Raw genomic sequence first — 27332 nt, forward strand, 5'->3', positions numbered from 1 at the left:
ACAAGAATAGACTGTCGAGTTTCAGAAGAAAGTTCTTTGTTTCTGGCCATTTTGAGCATGTAATCGAACCCACAAATGCTGATGCTCTAGATACTCAACTAGTCTAAAGAAGGACAGTTTTATTGCTTCTTTAATTAGAACAACAGTTTTCAGCTGTGCTAACATAATTGCAAAAGGGTTTTCTAATGATCAATTAGCCTTTTAAAATTATAAACTTGGATTAGCTAACACAACGTGCCATTGGAACACAGGAGTGATGGTTGCTGATAATGGGCCTCTGTACGCCTATGTAGATATTCCATAAAAAATCTGCCGTTTCCAGCTACAATAGTCATTTACAAAATTAACAATGTCTACCCTTTATTTCTGATCAATTTGATGTTATTTTAATGGATTTTTTTTTTTTTTTTTTTTTTTTTTTACTTTTCTTTCAAAAACAAGGACATTTCTAAGTGACCCCAAACTTTTGAACGGTAGTGTATATATTAAAGAGAATATTATATACAGTTGAAGTCGGAAGTTTACATACACCTGAGCCAAATACATTTAAACTCAGTTTTTCACAATTCCTGACATTTAATCCTAGTAAAAATTACCTGTTTTAGGTCAGTTAGGATCACCACTTTATTTTAAGAATGTGAAATGTCAGAATAATAGTAGAGAGAATGATTTATTTCAGCTTTTATTTCTTTCATCACATTCCCAGTGGGTCAGAAGTTCTCCAAAAAGTACATTCTTTGTGCACATGTGCAGTTGCAAACCATAGTCTGGCTTTTTTTATGGCGGTTTTGGAGCAGTGACTTCTTCCTTGCTGAGGTGCCTTTCAGGTTATGTCGATATAGGACTCGTTTTACTGTAGATATAGATATTTTTGTACCTGTTTCCTCCAGCATCTTCACAAGGTCCTATGCTGTTGTTCTGGGATTGATTTGCACTTTTCGCGCAAAAGTACGTTCATCTCTAGGAGATAGAGTGCGTCTCCTTCCTGAGCGGTATGACGGCTGCGTGGTCCCACTGTGTTTATAATTGCGTACTATTGTTTGTACAGATGAACGTGGTACCTTCAGGCATTTGGAAATTGCTCCCAAGGATGAACCAGACTTGTGGAGGACTACAATTTGTTTTCTGAAGTCTTGGCTGATTTCTTTTGATTTTCCCATGATGTCAAGCAAAGAGGCACTGAGATTGAAGGTAGGCCTTGAAATACATCCACAGGTACACCTCCAATTGACTCAAATGATGTCAATTATCCTATCAAAAGCTTCCAAAGCCATGACATCATTTTTGGGAATTTTACAAGCACTTTAAAAGCACAGTCAACTTAGTGTATGTAAACTTCTGACCCACTGGAATTGTGATACAGTGAATTATAAGTGAAATAATCTGTCTGTAAACAATTGTTGGAAAAATTACTTGTGTCATTCACAAAGTAGATGTCCTAACCGACTTGCCAAAACTATAGTTTGTTAACAAGAAATTTGTGGAGTGGTTGAGAAATCCTAAGTGTATGTAAACTTCCGACTTCAACTGTATAGCTGACAAATTGTGAAAAAAAACATTTACATTATACTGAAGATTACGTGAGCATGTCAGGTAAAAGTAAAGCTACCTTTGAGCAATCTTCTGAGCCAGGTCCACTGTAGGTTTCACCACAATCTCAAACAGAGAGGGGATCTTCTTTCCCCCGGAGTTCCCCCCACTGCTTCCCGCCTCCTGTGGGCTGGAGGGTCCAGGACCAGGGTTAGGACCTCCAGACCCAGGACCACCAGGACCCGGTGTGGGCAGCAGCCCCACCCCAGGAGGGGGTTTAGGCAGGGGGGCAATCCCCTGTTTCCTCAGGTCCTCCAACTCCATCTCATCTTCATGGGCGATCTCCTCCTCTGTGTTGATGATCTGAAGACAATACGTAGAAACACAATGAAGCAAACAATCTGATGCAAAAGCTATACTCTTCACTGTATGGCTGTGGGTAAGGAACTAGTGAACTACTGTTCAGAATTTAGACTTTTGATAGATGTTGCTATTAGATGTTGCTATTTTGATCCACACACAATCACTAAGTTGTTAGTGTAATGGTTTTAAGACGCAGACCGTTTAGACAGGGGGTAGGCAACCCTGGTCCTGGAGGGCCGCAGGCACTTCATGTTTTTGATCACTGAACTGATCAATTAGCTAGGTTGGTCTGGCGTGGTGCCTAGTTGGTACAAAATCCTGCAGTACCTGCTGCACTCCAGGAACAGGGTTGTCTAGTCCTGGTTTAGACCCACAATATTTCAGTTTGTGGCGTTTATGATTATGATGTTTTTCTTACCTTATCAAGCAGGTCTTTGGTCACATCATTCAAAGGATCATGCGAGAATTTACAGTTGTCTCCCTGATAACACTTGGCTCCAGTATGAAAAAACTTACAGGGATATTCACGTACAGCCACGAGTCAAGGACAAGTATGGAGGAATAAGTGTATTACAAATAAGTGTATTACAATTGTCTGTTTTTATGTGGTGAAGCCAAAGACACATTTTCACATTGTGTGGACAATAAAGTTTTTCTAATTCTAAAGAATACATCAAAGTTTAAATCTGGGCTCTAGACTCACATATTAGTACACATATTACATTGCATATCAGTATAGGACATCACTTATCTCACATACAACACACATATTACATAGTATTTTATGAAGAGAATCTCTAGCCTAGTCAATATATGATGGCCATCTACTGACCCAATGAGTCATCATGACTAAACAGATGAGGGAAGTCAACTAATTCCTCTCATTTGAAGTTGATCAGATAAGCATGAACCCTCTAGAGTTAGAGTAATGATTTCATTCCAGGGTTGGGGTCAATTCCATTTCAATCCAGTCATTTCAGATAGTAAACTTAAATTCCAATTCCAATCCATTGCTTATCAAAGAGGAATTGGAATTTCTGTTACCTTCACGAATTAACCTAATAAAAAATAGATTTGGCAATTCCACGCAATGACAGAGACAATTCCAGAATATTTGTTGGTGATTCATATTGAAGGATATTGTGCATGTAGATGCAGTTGTCTCCTTTACTGCAGTATCCTTGGAGGTAGAATTTACACAGCTCCTTCTTCTTGTCTGGAGTAACCAGCTCATGTTCAAACTTACACTGGTCCCCCTGAAAGAGGGCGAATATGATGTGTGAGGCAGACAGAGATAGAATACAAGGTTGTTCTTTTTAAAGCAAATCAGCATACCAGCCTAAAAAGTACATTCATTGATTTTGCACTGCCTAAGCAGTTCATAGATACTTATAACAAGGCGTATAATTATGAGCGTGCCATAATGCATTATACCTGTAGACCTTCAAGAGTGTAACCGAAATTTCTGTTGTTACATTCACCTTAGAGGTGCCGACTTGACTTGACTTACCTTGATGCAGTCCCTCTAGGAAGTATTTACCTTGATGCAGTCCCTCTAGGAAGTATTTACCTTGATGCAGTCCCTCTAGGAAGTATTTACCTTGATGCAGTCCCTCTAGGAAGTATTTACCTTGATGCAGTCCCTCTAGGAAGTATTTACCTTGATACATCGTCCCTCCAGGAAATATTTACCTTGATGCAGTCCCTCTAGGAAGTATTTACCTTGATACATCGTCTCTCCAGGAAATATTTACCTTGATGCAATCCCCCCAGGAAGTATTTACCTTGATGCAGTCCATCCAGGAAGTATTTACCTTGATGCAATCCCTCCAGGAAGTATTTACCTTGATACATCGTCCCTCCAGGAAGTATTTACAGATGTATCTCCCGTTGTGTTCCACCGTGTGTTGGTTAATGAACTCCTTGGTCATAATGGGACGCTTCTTCTGAAAACCACCAGGAGGGCCCTTCCCACCACCCTCCTATGGATAAGACAACCAAAGGGACAACATTGGTCTGAAGCAGACTGTAAAAAATATGGATGAAGCCATCAATGACGTCACCCTATTGTTTCCTATGAGAATGCTCAGTGGTGCATTTGATGACCAGGAAGTGTCATTACAGCATGTCGCCATCTTGCTACAGGGAGAGATTTTTGGAAACATTGCAGTTTGAGCTGCTCTAGGAAGTGATGTTGCAGGCTAGCCTAGTGCTGCCCCCTCTCATGGAGTATCTAAACTTGAAGGCCGACTGAGGTACTACAGGCCTCCATTAGCAACTAAATGATCCCTTTGTCTGTGTGTGATTTTAAAGTACCACAAAAATCCCCATTTCGCCATTCACTATAATGGAGTGTCCTGTTTTCTAGAAACAATGCCTGCATTACCGCAGACGGCCTTCAACTTGAAATCCACAATGCAAGTGGGCAGTCGTTCTCCCCTGGTCTGAAGGTAACAGGTAGATTGTAACAATACTAGATTTTTATATAGAGAAATGATCTTTACATTTCTTCTATAAAAAAAAAAACACCAGGAGGGCCCTTACTTCCTTCTTATGGACAAGGTCACCAAAGGGACAAAATGGATTGGTCTAAACTCTAAACCAACTGAGGTACATTCTAACAATTCTATTGCTCTTTCTCAATTAGTCTTTTCTAGATTCCTCTCATCTTCTCTCCTCATCACCTTCTCAAACTGCATTGGAGGAAATCCAAGATCCTTCCCATCTGACCTTCTTCTCCAATGCTTTTTGAAAAGGAGGCGAGGAGAGAGGATGCAAGCAATTGAGGAAAGACATATTGGGAAAGCGCCTGAATTGCAATTTAAGCCATCTTTGTTCTTTACCTGCTTCATCCCCTCTCCGGCCTGCTCGGCCCCCCCGCCTCGCCCCCGGCCACGCCCCCAGTTCTTGTTGCCCTTCATCTGCTGCATCTGCTTCTTGTTGTTCTTGTTGAGCATGTTGCCCCGCCCCCTTCCTCCCACTCCACCTCCTCTGCCCCGCCCCCGCTGACCACTAACTGAAAAACACAACAACCATTAAAAGTCAGAACAACAGGATCTAATACATAGATCTTTGTAAAGCATTTATGTAAGCTGCAATAAAATAAAAACCAAATTTGTCAGAGGTGATATAAAAATCCAAAATGGACACACTTTACACTACTATAGCCACTAGACTGTTAACTTCGACAAACTTGAATATCATTCGACAAAACACTTCAACACAAAATCAACACAATTCACACAGGCCATACATACACTGCTGCTGTTGTTGTTTCTGCATGCCCTTCATGCCACCTCTCTTCATCTGGTCCTTGGAACCGCGTCCCCTGCCCAGGCCTTGGCTAGGAGATATAGAGTCTTTCCCCTGCCACATCTCCTCCTCATCATAATCACCCCCCTCTCCCTCATAGTCATACTTGTCTTCGCTGTAGTCGCTGTACTTGTCATAGTCACCACTACCACTCCTGTGTCGACCTGCTGACCTCTCTGACCTCTGTGAGTTGCCATGGCCACCACTTGATGGATCACACCCATGCTGAAGGAGAGTCAGTCAGAAGAGATGGTAATGTTGTTATTGAAAAGGTATTGTATATGATAAAAATGCTTGTTTATGCATGCCTATAGACCCTGCGATAGACTAGTGTCCTGTCCAGGGAGTGTACTTGTAAATGACAAGCTGCCTCCTGATAGGCTCCTGCCCTATGGGCTGTTCTGGCTCGGACAAGACTTACTTGTCCAAGGCTCACTTACTTACTTATACATGCCTATAAATACTTTAAATATATGTAACAAAAATATAAATGCAACATGCAACAATTTCAAAGATTTTACTCACAGTTGAAATCAGTCAAATGAAATAAATTAATTAGGCCCTAATCTATGGATTTCATATGATCAACCACTGGGGAGCCAGGCCCAGCCAATCAGAATGAGTTTTTCCACACAAAAGTTCCACCCTTCAAAGCTTATGTTTGTATATTCTTAATAAATTAATATAAATGTTCTAAATGCTTATGAATTGTAATACATATAAATGTTACCAAACAATGACATATTTACCTGAGCTGACTGGCCATCATAGTCACCACCACGGTGTGACCTGTCTTGGTTCTTCTTGTTCTTGGGCCTGTCTCTCTCTGGCCTCTCCAGGGAGGACTCATAGCTGTCAGAACTGGAGCTACTGGAGGGGGAGTGATGCTGGGAGAGAGGAGAGCAATACTTAGGATGGTATTATGACTTCATTTTCTGTTTCACACTGTAATTAATGAATAACGTAAACAAAAGTTTGAGTTGTAAGTGCTTATCTCAACTGAATCGGGTCCATAGAGAAAAACTAAGGAAGTTGAAAATATCTAAATAAATCGATTCGTAGGTCTAAAGGTCAATTAAGTCACGTCAAAACCTGAAAGTCTACAAAATCAAAAGCAGTGTTTCACATGCAGAGTTGTAGGATTTTGCAGACCGATCATATTTCTTATTGTAATTGTTGGAGGACTGTACTTTAACGATGCCAGGTGTTGATTTCATGATTCTGGTCTTACTTTCCGACTGTCGCGTCTCCTTCTCTTTGACCTCCTCTTCTCTCTTGTTTTTTTGTATCTTTTTCTGGAGTGCCTGTGTGTCTTGTCTTCTTTCTCTATGTCTTTTTCCTTTTCTTTCTCATTTTCCTTTACTTTCTCTTCCTTTTCTTCATTCACTTCTTTGACTTCTTCTTTGCTCTCCTCTTCAATCCCAATCCCTTCATCATCTATTTCTCCATCTTCCAATTCACCATCCTCTCTTTAAACAGAACATAACATGTCAATATCAATTTAGAGAATCAAAAAGTGGACAGGAAACCAAATAGGCCATTTTCAATCTCAATAAACTGTGTCAAAATCAACTTTTCTATCACTGAAATTAAATTTTTAGAGAAATTTAAGAAGAAATTGTTCGAATGAACTTCAGTGTTCTACAGAATTAGAAACAACTGTGTTTTTGTCAATAAATCACTAGAAATATTTACTTTTGTATTTTTTTGTGAGAATCCCATCAACCCTCTAGCACCCTTTTCTATGGGCCAGATACACATATGAAGCATTTGTGATTTTAACATTGAGGTAAACAAATGTTGTGATTTTGACATGTAGGTTAACAAATGTTGTGATTTTAACATTCTGGTAAACAAATGTTGTGACTTTGACATGTAGGTAAATAAATGTTGTGATTTTAACATTCTGGTAAACAAATGTTGTGATTTTAACATTCCGGTTAAACTAAAGAGGTGGGGTGAGTTTGACAGCGCAAACTTGATGTGTTCAGGCAAAATGTGATAATTCACACAGTTCATGTACTGTAAGTCAGGGCATAAATGTATTCTCGGGGTAAAGGGACAGTTGTGGAACCAGGGGTCTATGTAATTAACATGTACTGAGCTGCAATTTAATATCAAACAGTCCTGATAAAGGAATAGTTATGGGATATGAAGGAGCTGGTTGGGGCATGTAATAGCGTTCTTTGTGGAAGATGTGCATGCTGGATGTTTTGCAATGGGGAAAGCTGACAATATATGAACTGCTACATGTTCATGTAATGACCGTAGAGTTCAGATTGGTTGGTGATGGGCCTTAGTATAAAGTGGATGCATTTCAAAAGATGGGAAACACTGGCAATTGAAATAAACAACACATACATTCCTGTTGATAAACATCATGCTTATTCATGCATATCTCCACCAATAATTCTGTTACTTGTTGATGTGAAACCAGAAAATCACACAGGTCATTCCATACCAGGTGCATCACCCATATTTTTAAAGCGACGTCCTAAATATGCCAATTGACTACCTGTACTGATTTGGTTACTATTCCGGTTTGGGCATTTCTACTGAAATCAAGTCAAACTTTTTTTTTATATCAGAAGTGCCAATTTCTTTTTATATATCATATATAATGTAGTTCCCACAAACGTAAAACTAGTGCTGCATTAAAAGCATCCTTCTTTTTTCCCAGTGGTGCAAGCTAAACATCTAATAACACTGGCAAATAGATCAAATTAAAGGGGCTTCTAATGATTGTGAGAGAGTGTGGGAGTTATCGACATCATCAACTGACAGAGACAGTCATTCAACACTGGCATTACAGCACAGCAGAGGCAGATTCTCATTCACAATCCTCTCAGCAATTTGTGTGGTGTTCGATAGGGGGTGGTAAAGAAGCGCATCATGACTGGGGCGGGGCTAAGGCTATTACATCATCTACATTTACATAACCCCCTACAGAATGCAACAATATGATATGACCATGATAACTAACCAAACCCATCCCATATCCTCACTCAGTCAATGATACAGTGGAACATTGATGCGATGTCGCTATGCTTCCAAATGGGTGTTTCGTGATGGGAATTCTGTTTTGGACAGCGGGATAATGTTACTAGTACCTCGCTATAACGCATGCATGAAATAATCATATGTGAAAAGGCCCGACTTCAACAACGAAGCGTTGTCTGAGTCATTCGAATACAAATTCGGCTCATAACACAACAGTAACACAAGCATGTTGTTGAGACGCACAGATGAGTGGGTAAAGAAGATATAATTCCAGACAGATAAGAATGTTACTCGACCTTTCCTCCTCTGCAAGCTCAGAGTCTGTCATGTTTTTGTCAAGAACAACAACGGGGGTTGGGGGACTGGAGACCAGGCTCACAGAAGCCATGGACGGTAGGTGGAAACAACAACGGCTGGAAATGCCTTTCTCCTTTCGAAACAAGACTGAGTTGTTGTAGGCTATTCAGTCTGAGGCCGTTGGTGTTGGGTTGTGTCGTGAGAAATGCTGGTAGATTTCATGGAGACTGGAAAAAACTCACGGTAACCGTTACAAGTCTCAAACAGAGACAGGCAACAGACATTCTTTCTCCTCTCTCATTTCAATGACGTATTAACCCAGCAAGCACAGCTTGATACCCCGCTTTGTTATTATCATCCCGCCGGTTGACTGCTGCCATGGTATCGAGATATTGGAGACGGAGGGAGAAACACACAGATTTGTAACAATTTTCGTTGGTTTCAGCATCTTCATCGTCATAGGACATTGCGCCCGAAACATGTTCTCAAAATGGCTTCTCGGAAACCGAAGAACATCCTATTTTTTCTAATGTATTCTTCCACGTATAATGTCCTATCAGAGACAAGGCACAACAAAACTCTACAAAGTAATTGGTCCAAATATTGTTGCGGGATCTTTTGCTATACCCATTGGCCTAAAAATGTGTCAAATTTTTTTTGCACCTGGTGCAAGAATAAAGGGTATAAGGCTCACTAGAGAAGTTAACAATGTTGTTGTCAGCGGACTGATTTGTAAAATTGACATTCTTGTTTTGACCCTTTCTGTATTTCTCACAGATCATAATCTTTCGCCTTATAAATTGTATGGAATAAAATCAATCACGACCTTTATGCTGTTATATATTGTGTGTGTGTGTGTGTGTGTGTGTGTGTGTGTGTGTCAGAGAGAGAGAGAGAGAGAGACAGTGAGCTTAGCCTTTCTATTGAGAGAGGCCGCCGTAGGCAGACCTGGCTCTCAAGAGAAGGTAGGCTATGTGCACACTTCCCACAAAATGAGGTGGACACAGCGCTGCACTTCCTAACCTGCCAAGTGTATGACCATATTAGATACCCATATTGCCCTCAGATTACACAGACCCACAAATAATTCGAAAACAAATCTAATTTTCCTTAACTGCCATATATATTGGGTGAAATACCACAGTGTGCCACCACAGCAGCAAGATTCGTGACCTGATGCCACAAGAAAAGGAAACCAGTGAAGGACAAACACCATTGTAAATACAACTCGTATTTAGGCTGTGTGTCAATTCCAGATAAATTCGCGCACAAGAAAGATTATTCCAAGTACCGCCAGCGTGTGTCGCTTCAACCCAAATAATAAATCAAAGTGATCACAAACAGACTTAAGCCCTGTTTTATATGCAGCTTCTATAATCAATATTATGTTGTTCCATCAAAACCGGTAGCCATGTTTCTGGGGTATAACAAAAACAATAATTTAGCTGAATGAATAGCCTATGCGTTATTGCGAAGTAGGCTAATATGCCTGCTATGATGCGAGTCTACCTGCTCCATTCCCTTGATGTTTTCCTAGGAATTCGTGTAACCTGGGCGCAGGGGGCAGATTTGGCCTCATCAAAAATAATTCCAACCCAAGGCCTAATGGTAAAGCATCCTATTTACGTGCATGTAAAGTTTACAAACTCACCAGTCAACTTCTGCAATGACTTGCTGTAAATTGATCACTGTAAAAAAAAATAGCCTATAAATACATCCCCAGTCATAAGAACCCACATGGCAATAGTTTTGTTTCACCCCATGAACTCACAGATGGTTGCTTCCTCTATTCGGTCTGAGTCTGGGAATGGCGACACAGCCAATGAGAAGAAGAACAGAACATTGGAGAGAGAAACGCGACTGGGGTGTTGGTGGGAGGGATTATTCCTAGTACATCCATTGCTTTTCAAAGTCTACATTTTCAGTTAGGTTAAGCAGTAGATTCAGGCTCACTCTCATCATAGTCTATCCAAGAGCGCACGGACGGGCACGGGAGCGCACCGCATCCCAACCGTCGCTCGTACCAACTGACGAGAAGTATCTTACTTCCCATCCTGAATCCACAAACTGACAGTTCATTTGCGCAAACGCTCAGGAGGAGTTTCGGAAATCGAAGTTGAGTTCGTTGGTTTTCTATTCTTTAAACACCTGACTAAGTTTGACCATTTGGAGAACAATTCGGATATCATTCCAACACCAATCCAGTTGGAATTAGAGTTATGGCACTATCAATGCTGCGCAGCGGTTTGCTTTTTCTGTGTCTGACAACTATCCATACTTGCCATGGTGGCGGACAGGTTTGTAGTCTTCGCACCTCATCATCTGTGTATGTGTGGTAGGCTACATGCTTATTACGCGTAGAGATGCGTAATTTTTAGGAATATTTTGTTGGAAAAGTTATAGTTTTTTTCCTCAACAACAACCCATGCTGCAAAAGTTACTCTAGGCTACAGTTGATTAGCTTTATGTTACGCTCAGAAAAGAAGGCTACATTAACACGTATATAAATATGTCTTGCAGGTGTTTTGTTAACTGTACACGTAGTCCTTCATGTTCTTCCCCAGACAAAACAAACCATAACTTGGAATTGCTATCCATCCCTGGTATGTTCCAATGTAAAAGGTTTAGCCATGATTTGAACATGTAGGCTATTATTGGCCATGTCCTCATCACAAATGAGCAAAGACTGTCCTTACAGGATTACACAAATATCCCATTGAGCAAGGGAAAATACATATCGAAAGTTTATAAGAGGGAAGCCATGAGCACTGACTCTTGGACGCCTTTCGTCATCTTTTTCCAGGATTCTAAAACAAGCCATCTATATATGAGTCCACTGTGTGTGTGTGTGTGTGTGTGCGCGCGCAGGGCTCCAGACTGGGACCATTCGCATCAGTGCGAACTCCACATTCTACATGGTCACCTCTCTCAAAAGGCTAAAACCATGATTTGGTCAAACAGTAAAGTTCATTATACTCATGATTCCTGTAATGACAGTGTCTGCCTGCCCCTCTACCTCTTTCGCTGGGGCCTGCTGCTGTGTGGAGCGAGTGTTCTGATTGTATAACATTAAAAAAATCATATTGCGGGAAAACACAGCTATTCAACTGTGTCAGCTCCCAATTTTGAGCTCAATGGCAACTATTTATAACAAGATATGTGATGGTTTGCGATAGGGCTATGGAGCGCGGGAAAATGCGCATTGACCATTGGGATTGCAAAGGCCTTATTGGGCACTAGGCTACAACTGCAACGTTTTTGGGGATATTCAACATTGACTGTTATATTTACATACTAGCAGTGGGTATTATATTTAGAGTCAACAATCTAGCTAATGTGATTTGAGATTCCACTTACTTGGGTGGTGAATTAGCCCCAAATATACTGTTAACCTATGATATTAGTGCACATAAAGATGCAGGCAAATTCCTCTCTATTGAACAAAAACAAACCAGAACATTCTGGAGCCCTATTTTAACAGTAAAATCTAACCACATTAGCATCATTGTCAACCCAAAATGCAAGACAATCACTGAATTAGGTTGCACATAAAAATGATTTGAATAACAACATGAAAAGATGATGAAGCAACGTGTTTCTTGAATAGCATCTCAGTAGTCTACTACACGTTTTAATAAAGCACTATGAATTACTTCATAAGATGATACAAATGTTTTCAATTGAGTGACGTTGCAATTTCATTTGGGTGCGAACAAATCATGGGCTGGTGCCATCAAGGGAAACATTTTAGTCTGAGCCCTGGTTTGTGTGTGTGTGTGTGTGTGTGTGTCTGTGTGTGTTGCTAGGATGGATATGAGTCCACTACTGTGTCAGTTAGTGGCATTTCCCTTTACCCTGGGGGAGAGTCGTCAAAGAAAAGAAAAGAGCACAGGGAAGAAGTCTTATTGAAGCATAGGGCCTACTCTTGGCCAATGCCCCTCTGAGAACTTACCTTTATACGGGCAGTTCTGCCTCAAGGGCAGAATCAATGGGATTGCTTAAGTTTAGGAAAGTTATTGCAGTACTAACAGTGGGCATTGATTGTCATTTCAAGTATGCAAGGTATGCCCTCACCTGAGAAATTGCACTTTTCTACAGACTTAAATATGATTGAAAAGGATTAGCAAACAGCCATTTATTTCACTGTTCTCTGAGACTTTGGAATGAGCTTATCTGTCAACAGCCTGCTCTCAAATAGCTCATGGGCTCATGGCATCCAGGCTATGTGCTGAAGCTGAATACAAAGCTGGTCCATTCAGGGTTTGTTATCCAATGAGTCTGTAGCTGTGTCCCAAATGGCACCCTATTCCCTATATAGTGCATTACTTTGCATTGACCTCAGTCAAATGTATTGCACTATATAGGAAATAGGGTGTAATTTAGGATGCAACCTCTGTGTTTCCTGCCATGTAAATATACAGAGGGCCAGGGTTCTGGACAGAGGTCTCACTGACAGACATCTGTCAAACAGCTTTGGTCCAGCTGCTGTATTGTCTGACACTGGAGAAGAAGGAGAAAGTGAAGAATGGAGAGAGGGAGAGAGAGGGAGTGGTAGAGAGAGAGAGGGGTAGAGAGAGAGGGAGAGAGACAGACAGTGAGAGGTGCATGGTGTGGCGGCCTCTCACATGTTCCTCCAAGTGAGTACCAGGACCAGGGGGAGGAGGGTTTTGAGGGCTAGCGGAGACAGCTGTGGCTAGAAGGGGATTACTTTAGAAGTAGTGTACGCACAGCCAATAACTTTCAGGTGCACTGTTTTGACCTAAAGGTCGTTGTCAGGCTCTTTCTTTCAGGAATCCTGGGTATGACTTCTGAATCTTAATAAAAGGATAGTATTTCTGAATCTTCCATGACCAGGTGGCAGGCCACAGTCATAATTCTAATACAGTAATAACACAACGATATGAATGTTATTCTTATTTCATCTCTGAACTCACAACCAGGTCGCTACATTACTATAATAATACTCAGTGGTGTAAACCACTTAAGGAAGAATACATTAAAGTACTACTTAAGTCGTTTTTTGGGGTATCTGTACTTTACTTTACTATTTATATTTTTGACCACTTTTACATTTACTCCACTACATTCCCAAATAAAATATTGTACTTTTTATTCAATACATTTTCCCTGACAACTAAAAGTACTCTTTACATTTTGAATGCTTAGCAGGACAGGAAAATTGTTAAATTCACACACTTATCAAGAGAACACTTGGTCATCCCTACTGCCTCTGATCTGACAGACTCAGTGTACCCCTGGCAATCCGTACATTTAAAAAACAAGAAAATGATGCCGTCCGCCTTGCTTAATATAAGGAATTTAAAATGATTTATACTTTTACTTTTGATGCTTAAGTATATTTTTTCAATTACATTTACTTTTGATACTTAAGTATATTTAAAACGAAATACTTTTAGACTTTTACTCAAGTAGTATTTTACTGGCTGACTTTCACTTTTACTTGAGTAACTTTCTATTAAGGTATCTATACTTTTACTCAAGTATGACAGTTGGGTACTTTTTCCACCACTAATAATACTACAATGATATAAATGTTATTGGTCTTGTTGAAAACACCTGTGCAGCTGTGAAATTGGATTGGGATTTGTTTTGGCGACGGTTGTTGGAAATGCTAGGGAACACTGGCGGAATGTCAATATTTGTAACCACAGCCATCACAGAACCCACCCACCACCAGACATTTTGAAGTTGGATTTGTGTGCATCCCAAATGGCAACCTATTCCCTACACTCTTAAAACCTAAAAGGGTTTTTCGGCTATCCCTATAGGAGAACCCTTTGAAGAACACATTTTTGGTTCCACATGGAACCCAAAAGAGTTCTACCTTGAACAAAAAAGGGTTATCCTATGGGACAGCCAAATAACCCTTTTGGAACCCTTTTTGCTAAGAGTGTATATAGTGCACTACGTTTGACCAAGGCCCATAGTGCTCTGGTCAAAAGTAGTGCACTATTTAGGGAATAGGGTGCCATTTGGGACGTGACCTTGGAGTTGATCGGGTGATGTCATTAACTACCACAGCTGCGCTTGGCTTGTTAAATCATACCTGCCTCTTCTCATATGTTATGACGATTACACATTTTGTGGATTTTATTGGAAGTTGTGATTTATTGAAGCTTGCTCATTTTAATTGCGTTATAATACTGTCATAGTGCAAATCATGGTTTATTTATATGCTTCCCACTGAATTGATATTAAACATGGTTTAATATCTTCAAATACTTGTTGTTTTAACATTTGGTTATGTGTGTGACTAAGAATAAAATAGGTTGTGGCTTGTAAAACTGAAGCCAACACTCCTTATTTTCTAATTTCCCAGTTCTGTACTGGTATGCGCTTCATTATTTTCCAGAACTGCATGGACAAACACCACCAAGAACCATGTTCTTCATGTTGCTTTCATGTTTGAGCAGTTATACATGTATTTAACTTTATGATATCTTATGTTAACATCACAAGAGGCTACTGAGGGGAGAACGGCTCATAATAATGGCCTGAATAGAGCAAATGGAATGGCATCAAACACCTGGAAACCATGTGTTTGATGTATTTGATACCATTCCACTGGTTCCGCTCCAGTTATTACCACAAGCCCGTTCTCCCCAGTTAAGGTGCCACCAACCTCCTGTGGTTAACATGTACTGTATGTGTCTCTCTGTCTCTAGAACTGCATGGATAAACACCAGGTGGTTGGTGTTCTCCGTCAGATGGAGAAGTTTCTGAAGGGACAGGAGATGAGGTTCACAGAGGGACTACGCATCATGAAGTCCAAACTGGCAACCCTACAGAACTCAGTCTCCAAGTTGCCTCAGGCCGATCAGTCGGCTGGTGAGTAGACCGAGAGTATAACCATTCTCCACCACTCTGCAGCACCTGAAATCAAGCTCTTATATAGCCATGTACAGATCAGCCTATGGGTTCTTTACACTATCTTGCTCTCTTTCTCTAGCTGTCTCTCCTCAATATAGCATATATAGATATAATATATATATATAATATATATAGATTTCAATATAGAAATCTACTTTGATTGTCTTTCAATTTACTCCACTTTTCTCCTCTATTTATGCACCTTGTTTAGAGAGCCAGGCCCAGGCACAGGCCTAAAGATCCCCTAGCCTGGGCCTGGCCTAGCCTACTTCCATTGTCCTTAGGAGTGGCTCTACTGCAGAGACATAACATCCTAACCAGAGGGTAAGGGGAGGAGTGTTAGAGGCTAGGGAGTAGTGTGTGGTCTACCATCATTGGATTTTGGGGAAATGATTGTATTGTTTACCATGTCAGTATTGTTTACCATAATGTGCATTGATGGGATTCACATCCCCCTTCCTGGTTTTGTGGTCACTAAATCAACAAAATAAGGAAACAGTTAAATTTGAAAGTTTAGCTTAAAGTTGAAAGTTTCCCACTGAAACCCAAGCTTCTGCATAGCACTTAAATGACATGTGAACTCTCTTCGACCTGATGTTGACCCTTTAGTAGATAAACCTCAGTATTGGGTCAATGTGGAAATCGTTGGTCTTCTAGTAGTTACCACTGTCCTTTCTCCCATTAAATTAGATTTTTTTAAATCCCCTGAATTTTTTTATGCATAAGAGTGGGGTATTTTGGTATTTGGTATTTTATTAGGATCCCCATTAGCTGCTGCAAAAGCAGCAGCTACTCTTCCTGAGGTCCACACAAAACATGAAACATTACATAATACAGAACATTAAGAGACAAGAACAGCTCAAGGACAGAACGACATAATTTTTTAAAAACAGCACACGTACCCTGCATATCAATGCATACACAGAAACTATCTAGGGGAGAGGCGTTGTGCTGTGAGGTGTTGCTTTATCTGTGAAGCCAGGTTATTTTGAAACCAGGTTTGCTGTTTATTTGAGCAATATGAGATGGAACGGATTTCTGTGCAATAATGTCTCTATATAATACTATATGCTTTCTTAAATTTGGGGACAGTGAAAAGACTGTGCTTCCAATCATCTTTGGAAAAAATATATATTTTCAGGCATATTTTTGTACAGTCAAATGAAGGGAATGTTCTTACTGTGCTTTCAGTTAGATGAAAACTAAAAGCACAGTAAGAACATTCCCTGCCTTTAACTTGTAACGCTCAAAGAGTGAATGGGTGTAGAGTCAGGCGCAGAGAGCAGAGGATACGGGGAAAAACACGCTTTAATGTCCAACCAAAAAAGGTACAAAAAGTAACGCCGAACATAGGCGTAATACACTCCACCTAAGTACACTCTGGTATCAAACCGGACAGCGGAAAACCCATAATAAATAAAGAACACCTCTCACAATACAAAAACAAGCCCGCACAAACACAAGCGGGCTAATCGAACTTAAATAACAACCACCCCAAAACCCCAACAAGGAACAGGTGAAAACAATTAGACAAAACCAAATGAAAAAGGAAAAAAGGATCGGTGGCAGCTAGTAGACCGGCGACGACGACCGCCGAGCGCCACCCGAACAGGAAGGGGAGCCACCTTCGGTGATATTCGTGACATAACTGTACAGAAATATGCCTGAAAGATGAGGTATGTTGGTTATGTTTCAAAATGCTGCTTCCTGCCATACCTGTGTTCTATAGCGGATTTAGCCTACCACTTACAGTATTTCCATACAATTTTACTTTGGGAGGTACAATATTATGCAATTGACAGGGTGTGGGGTGTTTATCCCAAAAGCGTAAGCTGTACTGTACTAGAGGTCAAACCTCTTTATTTAGATACAGATTTAGAAAAGAAGCACATACTGATCTAATTACATTAAAACCTTGGCTTTCAATTGTAAGTGGTAGGCTAACTCCAGAACACAGGTATGGCAGGAATCAGCATTTTGAAACATAACCAACATACCTCATCTTTCAGGCATATTTTTGTACAGTTAAAGGAAGGGAACATTTGATCAGTGTGTAATTACAACACCTTGGCTTTCAATTCTGTACATTTGTGGAATTCTTTTCTATTATTGCTGCCATTTTATCCTTTATGCATTTGTAGTAGGCCTAGTTTCTCTCAATAAAATGGTCATTTGTTGAGAACTATTTCAAGTAGCTGTTTTATTTAGTTTTAGAACTGGTATTGTTGGTTTCCCCTCGCCTCCAAAACGGCTAGTAGCAGTAATCTGTTGGATGAAATGAGGCATTGCGTCAGTCTTTTCCCATGAAGTGGTCCTAGAGTCCTACAGCACCAACAGTACCCGGTTGACATGTGTATGTCCTCAGGCACTAAATACCACAGGATGCTGGGTGCACGACTCCATATGCATACATGTGTAACAATCTTCTCTCTCCTCTCTCCCTCTACCTCTCTGTCCTCCCTCCCTCTTCTCTCTCTACCTCAGCTCCCTCTGTATGCCCCTCCCTGGAAGCCCCTGTCCACGGGACGAAGTTTGGCTCCAAGTATTTCATCAGTCATGAAGTCCATTTCACCTGTTCCCATGGTTACCATCTGGTGGGCCCCGGGACACGTGTGTGTCAAGAGAACGGGAGTTGGAGTGGTGTCAACACCATCTGTAAAGGTACATTACTGTCTGTCTGTCTGTCTCTGTCTGTCTGTCTGTCTGTCTCTGTCTGTCTGTCTGTCTGTCTGTCTGTCTGTCTGTCTGTCTGTCTGTCTGTCTGTCCAAATGGGCAATATAGTCAAACACACATCACTTTAGGTGGTGCAGGGCTGAGGAAAACTTGGAAGAGATGGGACCCGCACACATTGCACCACCATATCTTAATTTGGCAGTAAGTTAGTAACAATGTTCCAATGTGTCTGTCCACTGTCTGTCTGTCCACCTGAAACCAGAGCCCATCTCACACATTACATTGCAGTTTTGCTATTTCCTACACAAATGTTCCTCTTTAAAATGACTTTAGTTTACATCAGCCAGTCACTGTAAATTGTAAAGGTCACACCACTCCTCTTCTCCTGTTGCTATTTCACTAGTGCTGCTGCCATGGACTCTGTCTTCACAACGCACTGGAATTTACTGCTATTACTGTAAATACCTTTTATCAGCAGTCGGGGGGGACAGAGAGGGGGAGGACAGAGACGGGAGGGTGGGCAGAGGGGAGGGGACAGGGGGGTGGCAGAGAGGAGACAGAGAGGGCGTCAGAGAGGGAGACAGAGAGGGAGACAGAGAGGGGGACAGAGTGGGGGACAGAGTGGGGGACAGAGAGGGGGGCAGAGAGGGAGACAGAGGAAGGGACAGAGAAGGGGACAGAGGAAGGGACAGAGAGGGAGACAGAGGAAGGGACAGAGAGGGGGACAGAGGAAGGAACAGAGAGGGGGACAGAAGAAGGGACAGAGAGGGGGACAGAGGAAGGGACAGAGAGGGGGACCGAGGAAGGGGCAGAGAGGGGGACCGAGGAAGGGACAGAGAAGGGGACAGAGGAAGGGACAGAGAGGGAGACAGAGGAAGGGGCAGAGAGGGGGACAGAGGAAGGAACAGAGAGGGGGACAGAAGAAGGGACAGAGAGGGGGACAGAGGAAGGGACAGAGAGGGGGACCGAGGAAGGAACAGAGAGGGGGACCGAGGAAGGGACAGAGAAGGGGACAGAGAGGGAGACAGAGGAAGGGACAGAGGAAGGGGCAGAGAGGGGGACAGAAGAAGGGACAGAGAGGGGGACAGAGGAAGGGACAGAGAGGGGGACCGAGGAAGGGGCAGAGAGGGGGACCGAGGAAGGGACAGAGAAGGGGACAGAGGAAGGGACAGAGAGGGAGACAGAGGAAGGGACAGAGGAAGGGGCAGAGAGGGGGACAGAGGAAGGAACAGAGAGGGGGACAGAAGAAGGGACAGAGAGGGGGACAGAAGAAGGGACAGAGAGGGGGACCGAGGAAGGAACAGAGAGGGGGACCGAGGAAGGGACAGAGAGGGGGACAGAAGAAGGGACAGAGAAGGGGACAGAGAGGGAGACAGAGGAAGGGACAGAGAGGGGGACCGAGGAAGGGACAGAGAAGGGGACAGAGAGGGAGACAGAGGAAGGGACAGAGGAAGGGGCAGAGAGGGGGACAGAAGAAGGGACAGAGAAAGGGACAGAGAGGGGGACCGAGGAAGGGGCAGAGAGGGGGACAGAGGAAGGGGCAGAGAGGGGGACAGAGGAAGGGGCAGAGAGGGAGACAGAGGAAGGGACAGAGGAAGGGGCAGAGAGGGGGACAGAGGAAGGAACAGAGAGGGGGACAGAGGAAGGGACAGAGAGGGGGACCGAGGAAGGAACAGAGAGGGGGACAGAAGAAGGGACAGAGAGGGGGACAGAGGAAGGGACAGAGAGGGGGACCGAGGAAGGAACAGAGAGGGGGACCGAGGAAGGGGCAGAGAGGGGGACAGAGGAAGGGACAGAGAGGGAGACAGAGGAAGGGGCAGAGAGGGGGACAGAGGAAGGGACAGAGAGGGGGACAGAGGAAGGGGCAGAGAGGGGGACAGAGGAAGGGGCAGAGAGGGGGACAGAGGAAGGGGCAGAGAGGGGGACAGAGGAAGGGGCAGAGAGGGCAGGGGTGTTAGTAAAGAGTAAGGAGGGATGGTTACAGGTCAGAATGTTTAACACGTGCTAATGTTACATTAGAGTGCGGTGGTGTATTGAAGCCGTGTTTCCAAAGTATGTGTCTGCACAGTGGCGATCCATCCATACACCTGTTAGTGCTTAGCTTTTACTACTGACATCACTATCACTTTAAACTACCATCCTGTTCTTCACAATTTGACCTATGAAGATTTTCTGATAAAACTGTGGTCAGAGTGGCTGCAGTGGCTACAAAAATACAGTTGGCTAAAACTAAATCTAGGCCGTGTTCTTTGGGGCATGCCATGTAAAATGTTTAACCACGAAAAATGTGAGTTTTTCATTGGACAATTCCAGGTAGTCCCTCTCTGTTTCAGTCTGTTTTCTTTAATTTTCTACCTAATGAAATTAACCCAGCCCTGCATTAATTATTGGGTTGTGCCAGACAGTGCACCCTCAACTACTCAGAGTTGAGCAAAAAATAAATACATTGAGACCGACTGAAGAGTTAACAGACAGACATTCCTGTAAGGAACTGCTCTGACTGAGCTTGTTTAGTTTGTTAAAAGAACACTACTGTTCAGAAATCTGGCGTCTGCGACCCAGACCCTTTGTTGTTCTAGAATCTAGAGTAGTCTGTTCAGACAGAGGGCCCTGTAGACTTGTAAAGATTGATGACGGAGGAAGAGAGAGGGAAAAAAAGAGAGGAAAAGAGAGATAGAGAGAGATAGAGGAAGAGAATATGAGGAAAGAAAGGGGAAGAGATGGAGGGATAGAGGGGGAGAAAGACAAGGAGAGAGAGAAAAACAGAGAAAAACAGAAAAAGAGAGAGAAGAGTGTGAAAATGTGTAGAGGGAAAAATACCTGACTTATAAGAGAGAGAGGGAGAGAGAGCGAGAGAGAAGGAGAGGGAGAGAAAGGGAGAGATAGAGGGAGAGGGATAGATAGCGGGAGAGAGAGCGAGAGAGAGAAAGGGAGAGATAGAGGGAGAGGGATAGATAGAGGGAGAGAGAGGGAGAGGGATATATAGAGGGAGAGATAGCGAGAGGGAGAGGGATAGATAGAGGGAGAGAGAGGGAGAGGGATATATAGAGGGAGAGATAGCGAGAGGGAGAAGGATAGATAGAGGGAGAGGGATAGATAGAGGGAGAGGGATATATAGAGGGATATATAGAGGGGGAGATAGGGAGAGGGATAGATCGTGGGAGAGGGATAGATCGAGAGAGAGGGAAAGGGATAGATAGACGGAGAGAGAGGGAGAGGCATAGATCGAGAGAGAGGGAGAGATAGCGAGAGGGAGAGGGATAGATAGACGGGGAGAGAGGGAATGAGAAATAAGGATAGAAGGAGGGCACAGTCCCTGGGTCTTTAGCTCTGTGGGCTAACTGTATTTTGAACGAGAGTGCTATAGAGGGATAGCTAGAGGGAGAGGGAGAGGGAGAGAGAAAATGAAAGAGGGAAAGAGGTAGGTCTTTGCCTCTGAGGGTTAACTGTATTTTGACTCCTCTCCTAATCCCATGGCGTTTATTTGCCTTCCCCGGGGCCACCTGACCACAGGACAGGTACAGATGTATAGACCTATTTCACTCCCTGGGATATTTTTAAACTCCTTTTCCACATATTTTACATTTTTTATCCTCTCTCTCTCAATAGTGCTTTTTTAAAGCCAAACTCTAAATTTAGACATCTTATATATGTATAGGACTACCCCCTTTAGAACCCATCCACAGAGATGATATTGTGCAAGTTGTGTCTTTTCCTGGTCGTTTTAAACATCAACATCACCGTCTCCTTTGAGACCTAAGCTCACATTGACTGAACTGACTGTACCACTTTGGATGTGTCTCAAATGGCGCCCTATTCCCTATTTAGTGCACTACTTTTGACCAGAGACCTATGTGAATAGGGTGCCATTTGGAATGCAAGTTGGAATGTCTCGGCTAGTGCCAGTAGCGATGGCCGGGCTGGCAGAGATGTGAGCCATCAATAGCATGCTTAACATAATTGCTGCTATTAGACTATGGGCCGTGGTGCTGTAATGAAATATGTGCGTGCAGCATGGATGAACTTAACCTCTGCCTCCTGCAACCCCTGGACAAAGAGACTGAAGACAGGAACAGCATGGATGAACTTAACCTCTGCCTTCTGGAACCCCTGGACAAAGAGACTGAAGAGAGGAACAGCATGGATGAACTTAACCTCTGCCTCCTGGAACCCCTGGACAAAGAGACTGAAGACAGGAACAGCATGGATGAACTTAACCTCTGCCTTCTGAAACCCCTGGACAAAGAGACTGAAGACAGGAACAGCATGGATGAACTTAACCTCTGCCTTCTGGAACCCCTGGACAAAAAGACTGAAGAGAGAAACAGCATGGATGAACTTAACCTCTGCCTTCTGGAACCCCTGGACAAAGAGACTGAAGAGAGGAACAGCATGGATGAACTTAACCTCTGCCTTCTGGAACCCCTGGACAAAGAGACTGAAGAGAGAAACAGCATGGATGAACTTAACCTCTGCCTTCTGGAACCCCTGGACAAAGAGACTGAAGAGAGGAACAGCATGGATGAACTTAACCTCTGCCTTCTGGAACCCCTGGACAAAGAGACTGAAGACAGGAACAGCATGGATGAACTTAACCTCTGCCTCCTGGAACCCCTGGACAAAGAGACTGAAGACAGGAACAGCATGGATGAACTTAACCTCTGCCTTCTGGAACCTCTGGACAAAGAGACTGAAGAGAGGAACAGCATGGATGAACTTAACCTCTGCCTTCTGGAACCCCTGGACAAAGAGACTGAAGACAGGAACAGCATGGATGAACTTAACCTCTGCCTCCTGGAACCCCTGGACAAAGAGACTGAAGAGAGGAACAGCATGGATGAACTTAACCTCTGCCTTCTGGAACCCCTGGACAAAGAGACTGAAGAGAGGAACAACATGGATGAACTTAACCTCTGCCTTCTGGAACCCCTGGACAAAAAGACTGAAGAGAGGAACAGCATGGATGAACTTAACCTCTGCCTTCTGGAACCCCTGGACAAAGAGACTGAAGAGAGGAACAGAAAAAAGAGAAGGGGCTAGTAATCTTACAGTAGCCCTGCTGCCAATCCTGGACTGCATCTCAAATTACATCATATTATCTGTGTTGTGCACTACTTATGGGCCCTGGTCAAAATTGCACTACATAGAGAATATAATGCCATTTGTGACGTAGTCGTTATTATGGGGGAATAGCAGCAACACAGAGAGGGGAAGGGGAATAGGGGAATGCGCCCCCCTGGAATGCAGTCTAGTACAGGTGTTTTCTGTGTCCTCTGAGACATTTAATGCCACTTTAACGAGGGGTTCATTCAGTGAGGGCTCTGAGCTCCAGCCACGATGAAGAATGGGCCTTTTCTTCTGATCCCCTTATCGGTTTATGTGAAGCTTGGTACCCCTCTAGTTGGCCAGCCGGCGGGCTCACGGGATGGGCTGCCTTCTCCCTTTCAGCCTGGCTTTCAGGGGCTGCTCCAGCTCAAACAAGGTCACCCTGAATGGGACGTGTATGTGTGTTATTCCTCCCCCTAGCAGAAGAAAAATCTAATCAAAGTTTATTGTTCGAGGTACACAGTTTAGAAGATGTTAGAGCGGGTGCAGTGAAATGCTTATGTTACTAGCTCTTAACAATGCAGTAAAATATCAAACAAGTAAACACACACAAAAAGAAAGAAATCAAGAGTATGTTACAGTCCCTTATGTCTCTCTGGAAGGAGATCCTCGCCCTGAGCGCATCTACTTTATTGTCCAGGAACTGAATGTTGATGGTTTGCTCGCCGCCTGAGTCTGAATAGAACCCCACTTCTGTTCCCTCTTCTCCGGCATCAACCTTTTGGTGTAGCACCAGGGATGAATGGGGCTGCCTCTGAAAGTTCGAACAAAGGATCCACAAAAATGTGTCAGACCCCCAGTACTCCTGCTCCAGTCATTCCACCAATTCAGAGAGAGGTGATGGTGGATACAGGGAGGGGGGATGAGGGTAGAGTAGGATGTGTGTGTGTCTGTGTGTGTGTGTGTGTGTGTGTGTGTGTGTGTGTGTGTGTGTCTGTGTCTGTGTGTGTGTGTTATTCTTAATCCCGTGATAGATCCAGTACTCTCAAGAGACAGACAGCTTTCTTCTCATTTCCAATGATAACATTGTCCACTCTGCAGCCAATTGAAGAAGTGTTTTTGTTGTAATGGATTAAGTTTCCACGTTTGAAGAATAACCTTTTCTTCATATTTATAAGTACAAAATCAGTACAAACCTCTTCTAGGGAGTTTTTCACTTGTTATAAGCAGTTACATAAACACAGACTCTTGGAGTCAGTGGAAGGCATGTGCCTCCTAACATTACAATTCTACAAGAATTAAAACCATTATAAAACCATTAAAACCATAATGCTAATAAAACCATGCCAACGCTCTCTGGAGAACTTTTTTGACAACAACCCCCCAAATCACCATCCATCCATTCCCCATCTTTGCAAGTCCATTTAGCTCAAACAACACCACTTTATACAGTATGAATCAGGACTGAAACATTTCATCTCTCATTTCAAGCACTTTGAACGGTGAGGCTGGAGACTTGAAGGGGAGTATTGACGGGGAAAGGAATGAATTGTCCTCTGTCTGTAAACGATGCCACCAGGTTAGTCTGGTCTAAATCTGCTGTATTAGGTAACACCCATCCCCTGGACAGAGAGCAGACCTACAGCCCCTAGATGGGACTAAGACAAGTAGAGAGCTAACAGTATGCTCATTCGTGTGTGAGACATGATGTATGTATTTAGAACAGTGTCAACCACAGAATTAAATAGAACACTAGAATCGACATGAGCTTTCTAGGCAATGTGACTACAGGGCAGCCATCTTGGTCAGGAAATCTTTCATTCTTTCACCTCTCCCTTATGTCCATAGATGTGAGTGAGTGCTCCAGTAACCCATGCCAGAATGGAGGGACCTGTGTAGAGGGAGTCAACCAATACAAGTGCACCTGTCCACAGAGCTGGAGTGGATCCAACTGTCAGCACCAGACACAGACAGGTCAGCAGTACCAGACTTCATACACCTAAGACCCTACCATAGGACATAGGACCTAGAGACAATTGCATGACATTGCTATTTGTTGCTATATCACATATGATGTTCTGTTGTACATACTGTATTTGTGGATATCTGTGCATTGTTGTATGTGTTGTGTTATGTCTGTGTATGTGTTGTCAAGTCCTTGATACGTGTATGTCCTTGTCTTTGTTGTTTGCCAATGTATTGTCATGTACGTCTGCATGGTTGGGTTGTGGTTGTGCTGTGGTTGTATTTGTGCCTGTGCTTTTTGTGCGTGGTTGTGGTTGCGTTGTCCAGTGGTGCACAGGCCCTCTCCAGGCCGCCGGGCGAAGTTTAAGCTCCTCCCTCTCCCTCTCTCGCGTTCAGCGCCACCTGAGTGGAGCGTCATGGACGACCCTGCGTTTAGTCGACGACCCCGCTGTGCCAAGGTGGACAGAGCCCAACACTGTAGCTGCGACGCTGGTTTTCACATGAGTGGCACCTCGGACAACAGCATCTGCCAGGGTGAGACAGTCAGACAGTGATCTAGCCTGGTTAGTTTGGTTATGTTAGCCTGGTTAGTTTTGTTCAATCTGGTTTAATCAGGCTATGCCAAAATGGACAGAGCCCAACGCTGTGATGTTGTGTTTCATATGAGTGGCACCTCAGACAACTCCATCTGCCAGGGAAAGACCGGCCTTTTCCAGAAACAACCCCTAGCATCTAGCCCCTACCCACTAAACACTAGTTAGGATCTGAGAGGATTGGATAGTTATAAGCAATATGGTGGCGGTATCTCCACCTTCCTATTTGAAAGATAACAGATACTGTTTGAACCCAGGTCTGCTGCTTGACATGGCTGTAATGTCCATAGTTTATGTGTCTAGACCCTGGAACAGCCATTTCCATCTCTTGTGCTGTTGCAGAGATGTCATGTTATTGGTCCCTAACTCTTAATTAGGCATTAAACTACTCTCTCCTTACCCCATCCCAGACAGCCAGACAGAACAGATGAGAGATTGGACAGAGGGCCTTTTGCCCTTTAGCTCAAATCCTTCTACCTACTGTATCCCTCTCTATCCTTCCACCTATTCCTCTCTTTCTATCCTTCTATCCTGTATTCCTGTTTCGATCCTGGTAAATGTATGACTCTAGGGAAGGGATCATCAACTACATTCAGCCTCGGGCCATTTCTTTCTTGAGCGGATGGTCAGGGGGCTGGAACATAATTACAAGTCATTTGTAGACTGATATACAATATATTTGACTAAAACAATCATTTCAAACCTTGCTTACATTTTTTACAATCACGTATCTCTATTATGTATGGGAATACTTGGGAACAGATATCCAAAATTAAAATCACTTGGAGCTGATTTTCTGGTGTTTTACAGTATTTTATGTCCAACCATGAAAATAAATAAATGTCGTTTTTTTTGCTCAGAAAACTTCAAGGGTCAAATAAAACCACTCTCCTCCCCTCCTCTCTCTCTCCTCCCAGATGTGAACGAGTGTGAGGTGTACCGGCTGGACCAGGGGGGCAAGCTGTGTGTGTATGAGTGTGTCAACGTCCCAGGCTCCTACCAATGCTCATGCCCCAGAGGCTACAAGCTGCTGCCTGATGGAAGGAGCTGTGAAGGTGAGTGACAGGAGGGTAGGATAGTGGGAGGATAGGAGGGGATGGAGGGGATAGAGGGATGGAGGGGGGAAGGGAGGGTAGGAGGGGATGGAGGGACGCGGGCAGAAGAGAGGGTAGAAGGGAATGGAGGGCGGAAGTGGTGCAGGAGAGGATGGAGGGTAGGAGGCGATGGAGGGCGGTAGGGAAGGTAGAAGGTAGAGGTCTTCATGGTTTCAACAGACCCGAAATTCCGAGAACCACCAGGGACCCAAGTGGTGGTCCTGGTCCTAAATTCTGACATTTGTCTTGGATCCGGGTCTGATATAATTGCCTGGTGTCTCTGGTATGTGCAATTAAAATGTATTTACGGACCGACCCGATTGTACCTGTCCTCTGTTAATGTAGTGTTTGTGTGATGAGAGCTGCGCGAGTTTGTTATCTGTGCCAGACAATTGCAACTCAATAAAACGTATAGCTTATATCCAGCTGAAACTGGTTCAGGCTGCCCGCCTCAAGTGCGCCTGCTGCTGAGGAGAGAGAGAGAGCGAGTGAAAGGAGCCTTGGCCTAGGTTACTGTTGATTGCGAAGATGGGAGTCCTTTTTCATTGAAGAAAATGTTCAGTTAGA

At 43.3% G+C, this 27332-nt stretch overlaps 2 protein-coding genes across 4 annotated transcripts in view; one reads left to right on the forward strand and one right to left on the reverse strand.

Moving 5' to 3' along the window:
• The window catches only part of LOC139580553 (zinc finger CCCH domain-containing protein 6), a 17846-nt gene extending 7576 nt beyond the window's left edge, over positions 1 to 10270 (reverse strand). The window contains exons 1-9 of one of the 2 annotated variants that reach the window (XM_071409368.1): positions 10154 to 10270; positions 6437 to 6674; positions 5955 to 6092; positions 5151 to 5430; positions 4737 to 4909; positions 3738 to 3875; positions 3035 to 3149; positions 2312 to 2421; positions 1610 to 1893 (exon numbers count right to left, since the gene is read on the reverse strand). In XM_071409368.1, the coding sequence (XP_071265469.1) occupies positions 1610 to 1893; positions 2312 to 2421; positions 3035 to 3149; positions 3738 to 3875; positions 4737 to 4909; positions 5151 to 5268 (938 nt within the window). In that variant the 5' untranslated portion in view covers positions 5269 to 5430; positions 5955 to 6092; positions 6437 to 6674; positions 10154 to 10270. Of the gene's footprint in view, positions 1 to 1609; positions 1894 to 2311; positions 2422 to 3034; positions 3150 to 3737; positions 3876 to 4736; positions 4910 to 5150; positions 5431 to 5954; positions 6093 to 6436; positions 6675 to 8501; positions 9326 to 10153 lie in introns of those variants that run through there. The other variant, XM_071409367.1, reaches the window with a different exon arrangement.
• Positions 10240 to 27332, forward strand: part of LOC139580554 (fibulin-7) — a 23592-nt gene continuing 6499 nt past the window's right edge. Inside the window, exons 1-6 of one of the 2 annotated variants that reach the window (XM_071409369.1) lie at positions 10240 to 10799; positions 15189 to 15351; positions 17878 to 18054; positions 24962 to 25087; positions 25406 to 25612; positions 26589 to 26726. In XM_071409369.1, coding sequence (XP_071265470.1) covers positions 10722 to 10799; positions 15189 to 15351; positions 17878 to 18054; positions 24962 to 25087; positions 25406 to 25612; positions 26589 to 26726 — 889 coding nt within the window. In that variant the 5' untranslated portion in view covers positions 10240 to 10721. The remainder of the gene's footprint in view (positions 10800 to 15188; positions 15352 to 17877; positions 18055 to 24961; positions 25088 to 25405; positions 25613 to 26588; positions 26727 to 27332) is intronic. The other variant, XM_071409370.1, reaches the window with a different exon arrangement.

The sequence above is a fragment of the Salvelinus alpinus genome, chromosome 7 (genome assembly GCF_045679555.1).
Source record: "Salvelinus alpinus chromosome 7, SLU_Salpinus.1, whole genome shotgun sequence".
Lineage (NCBI taxonomy): Eukaryota > Metazoa > Chordata > Actinopteri > Salmoniformes > Salmonidae > Salvelinus > Salvelinus alpinus.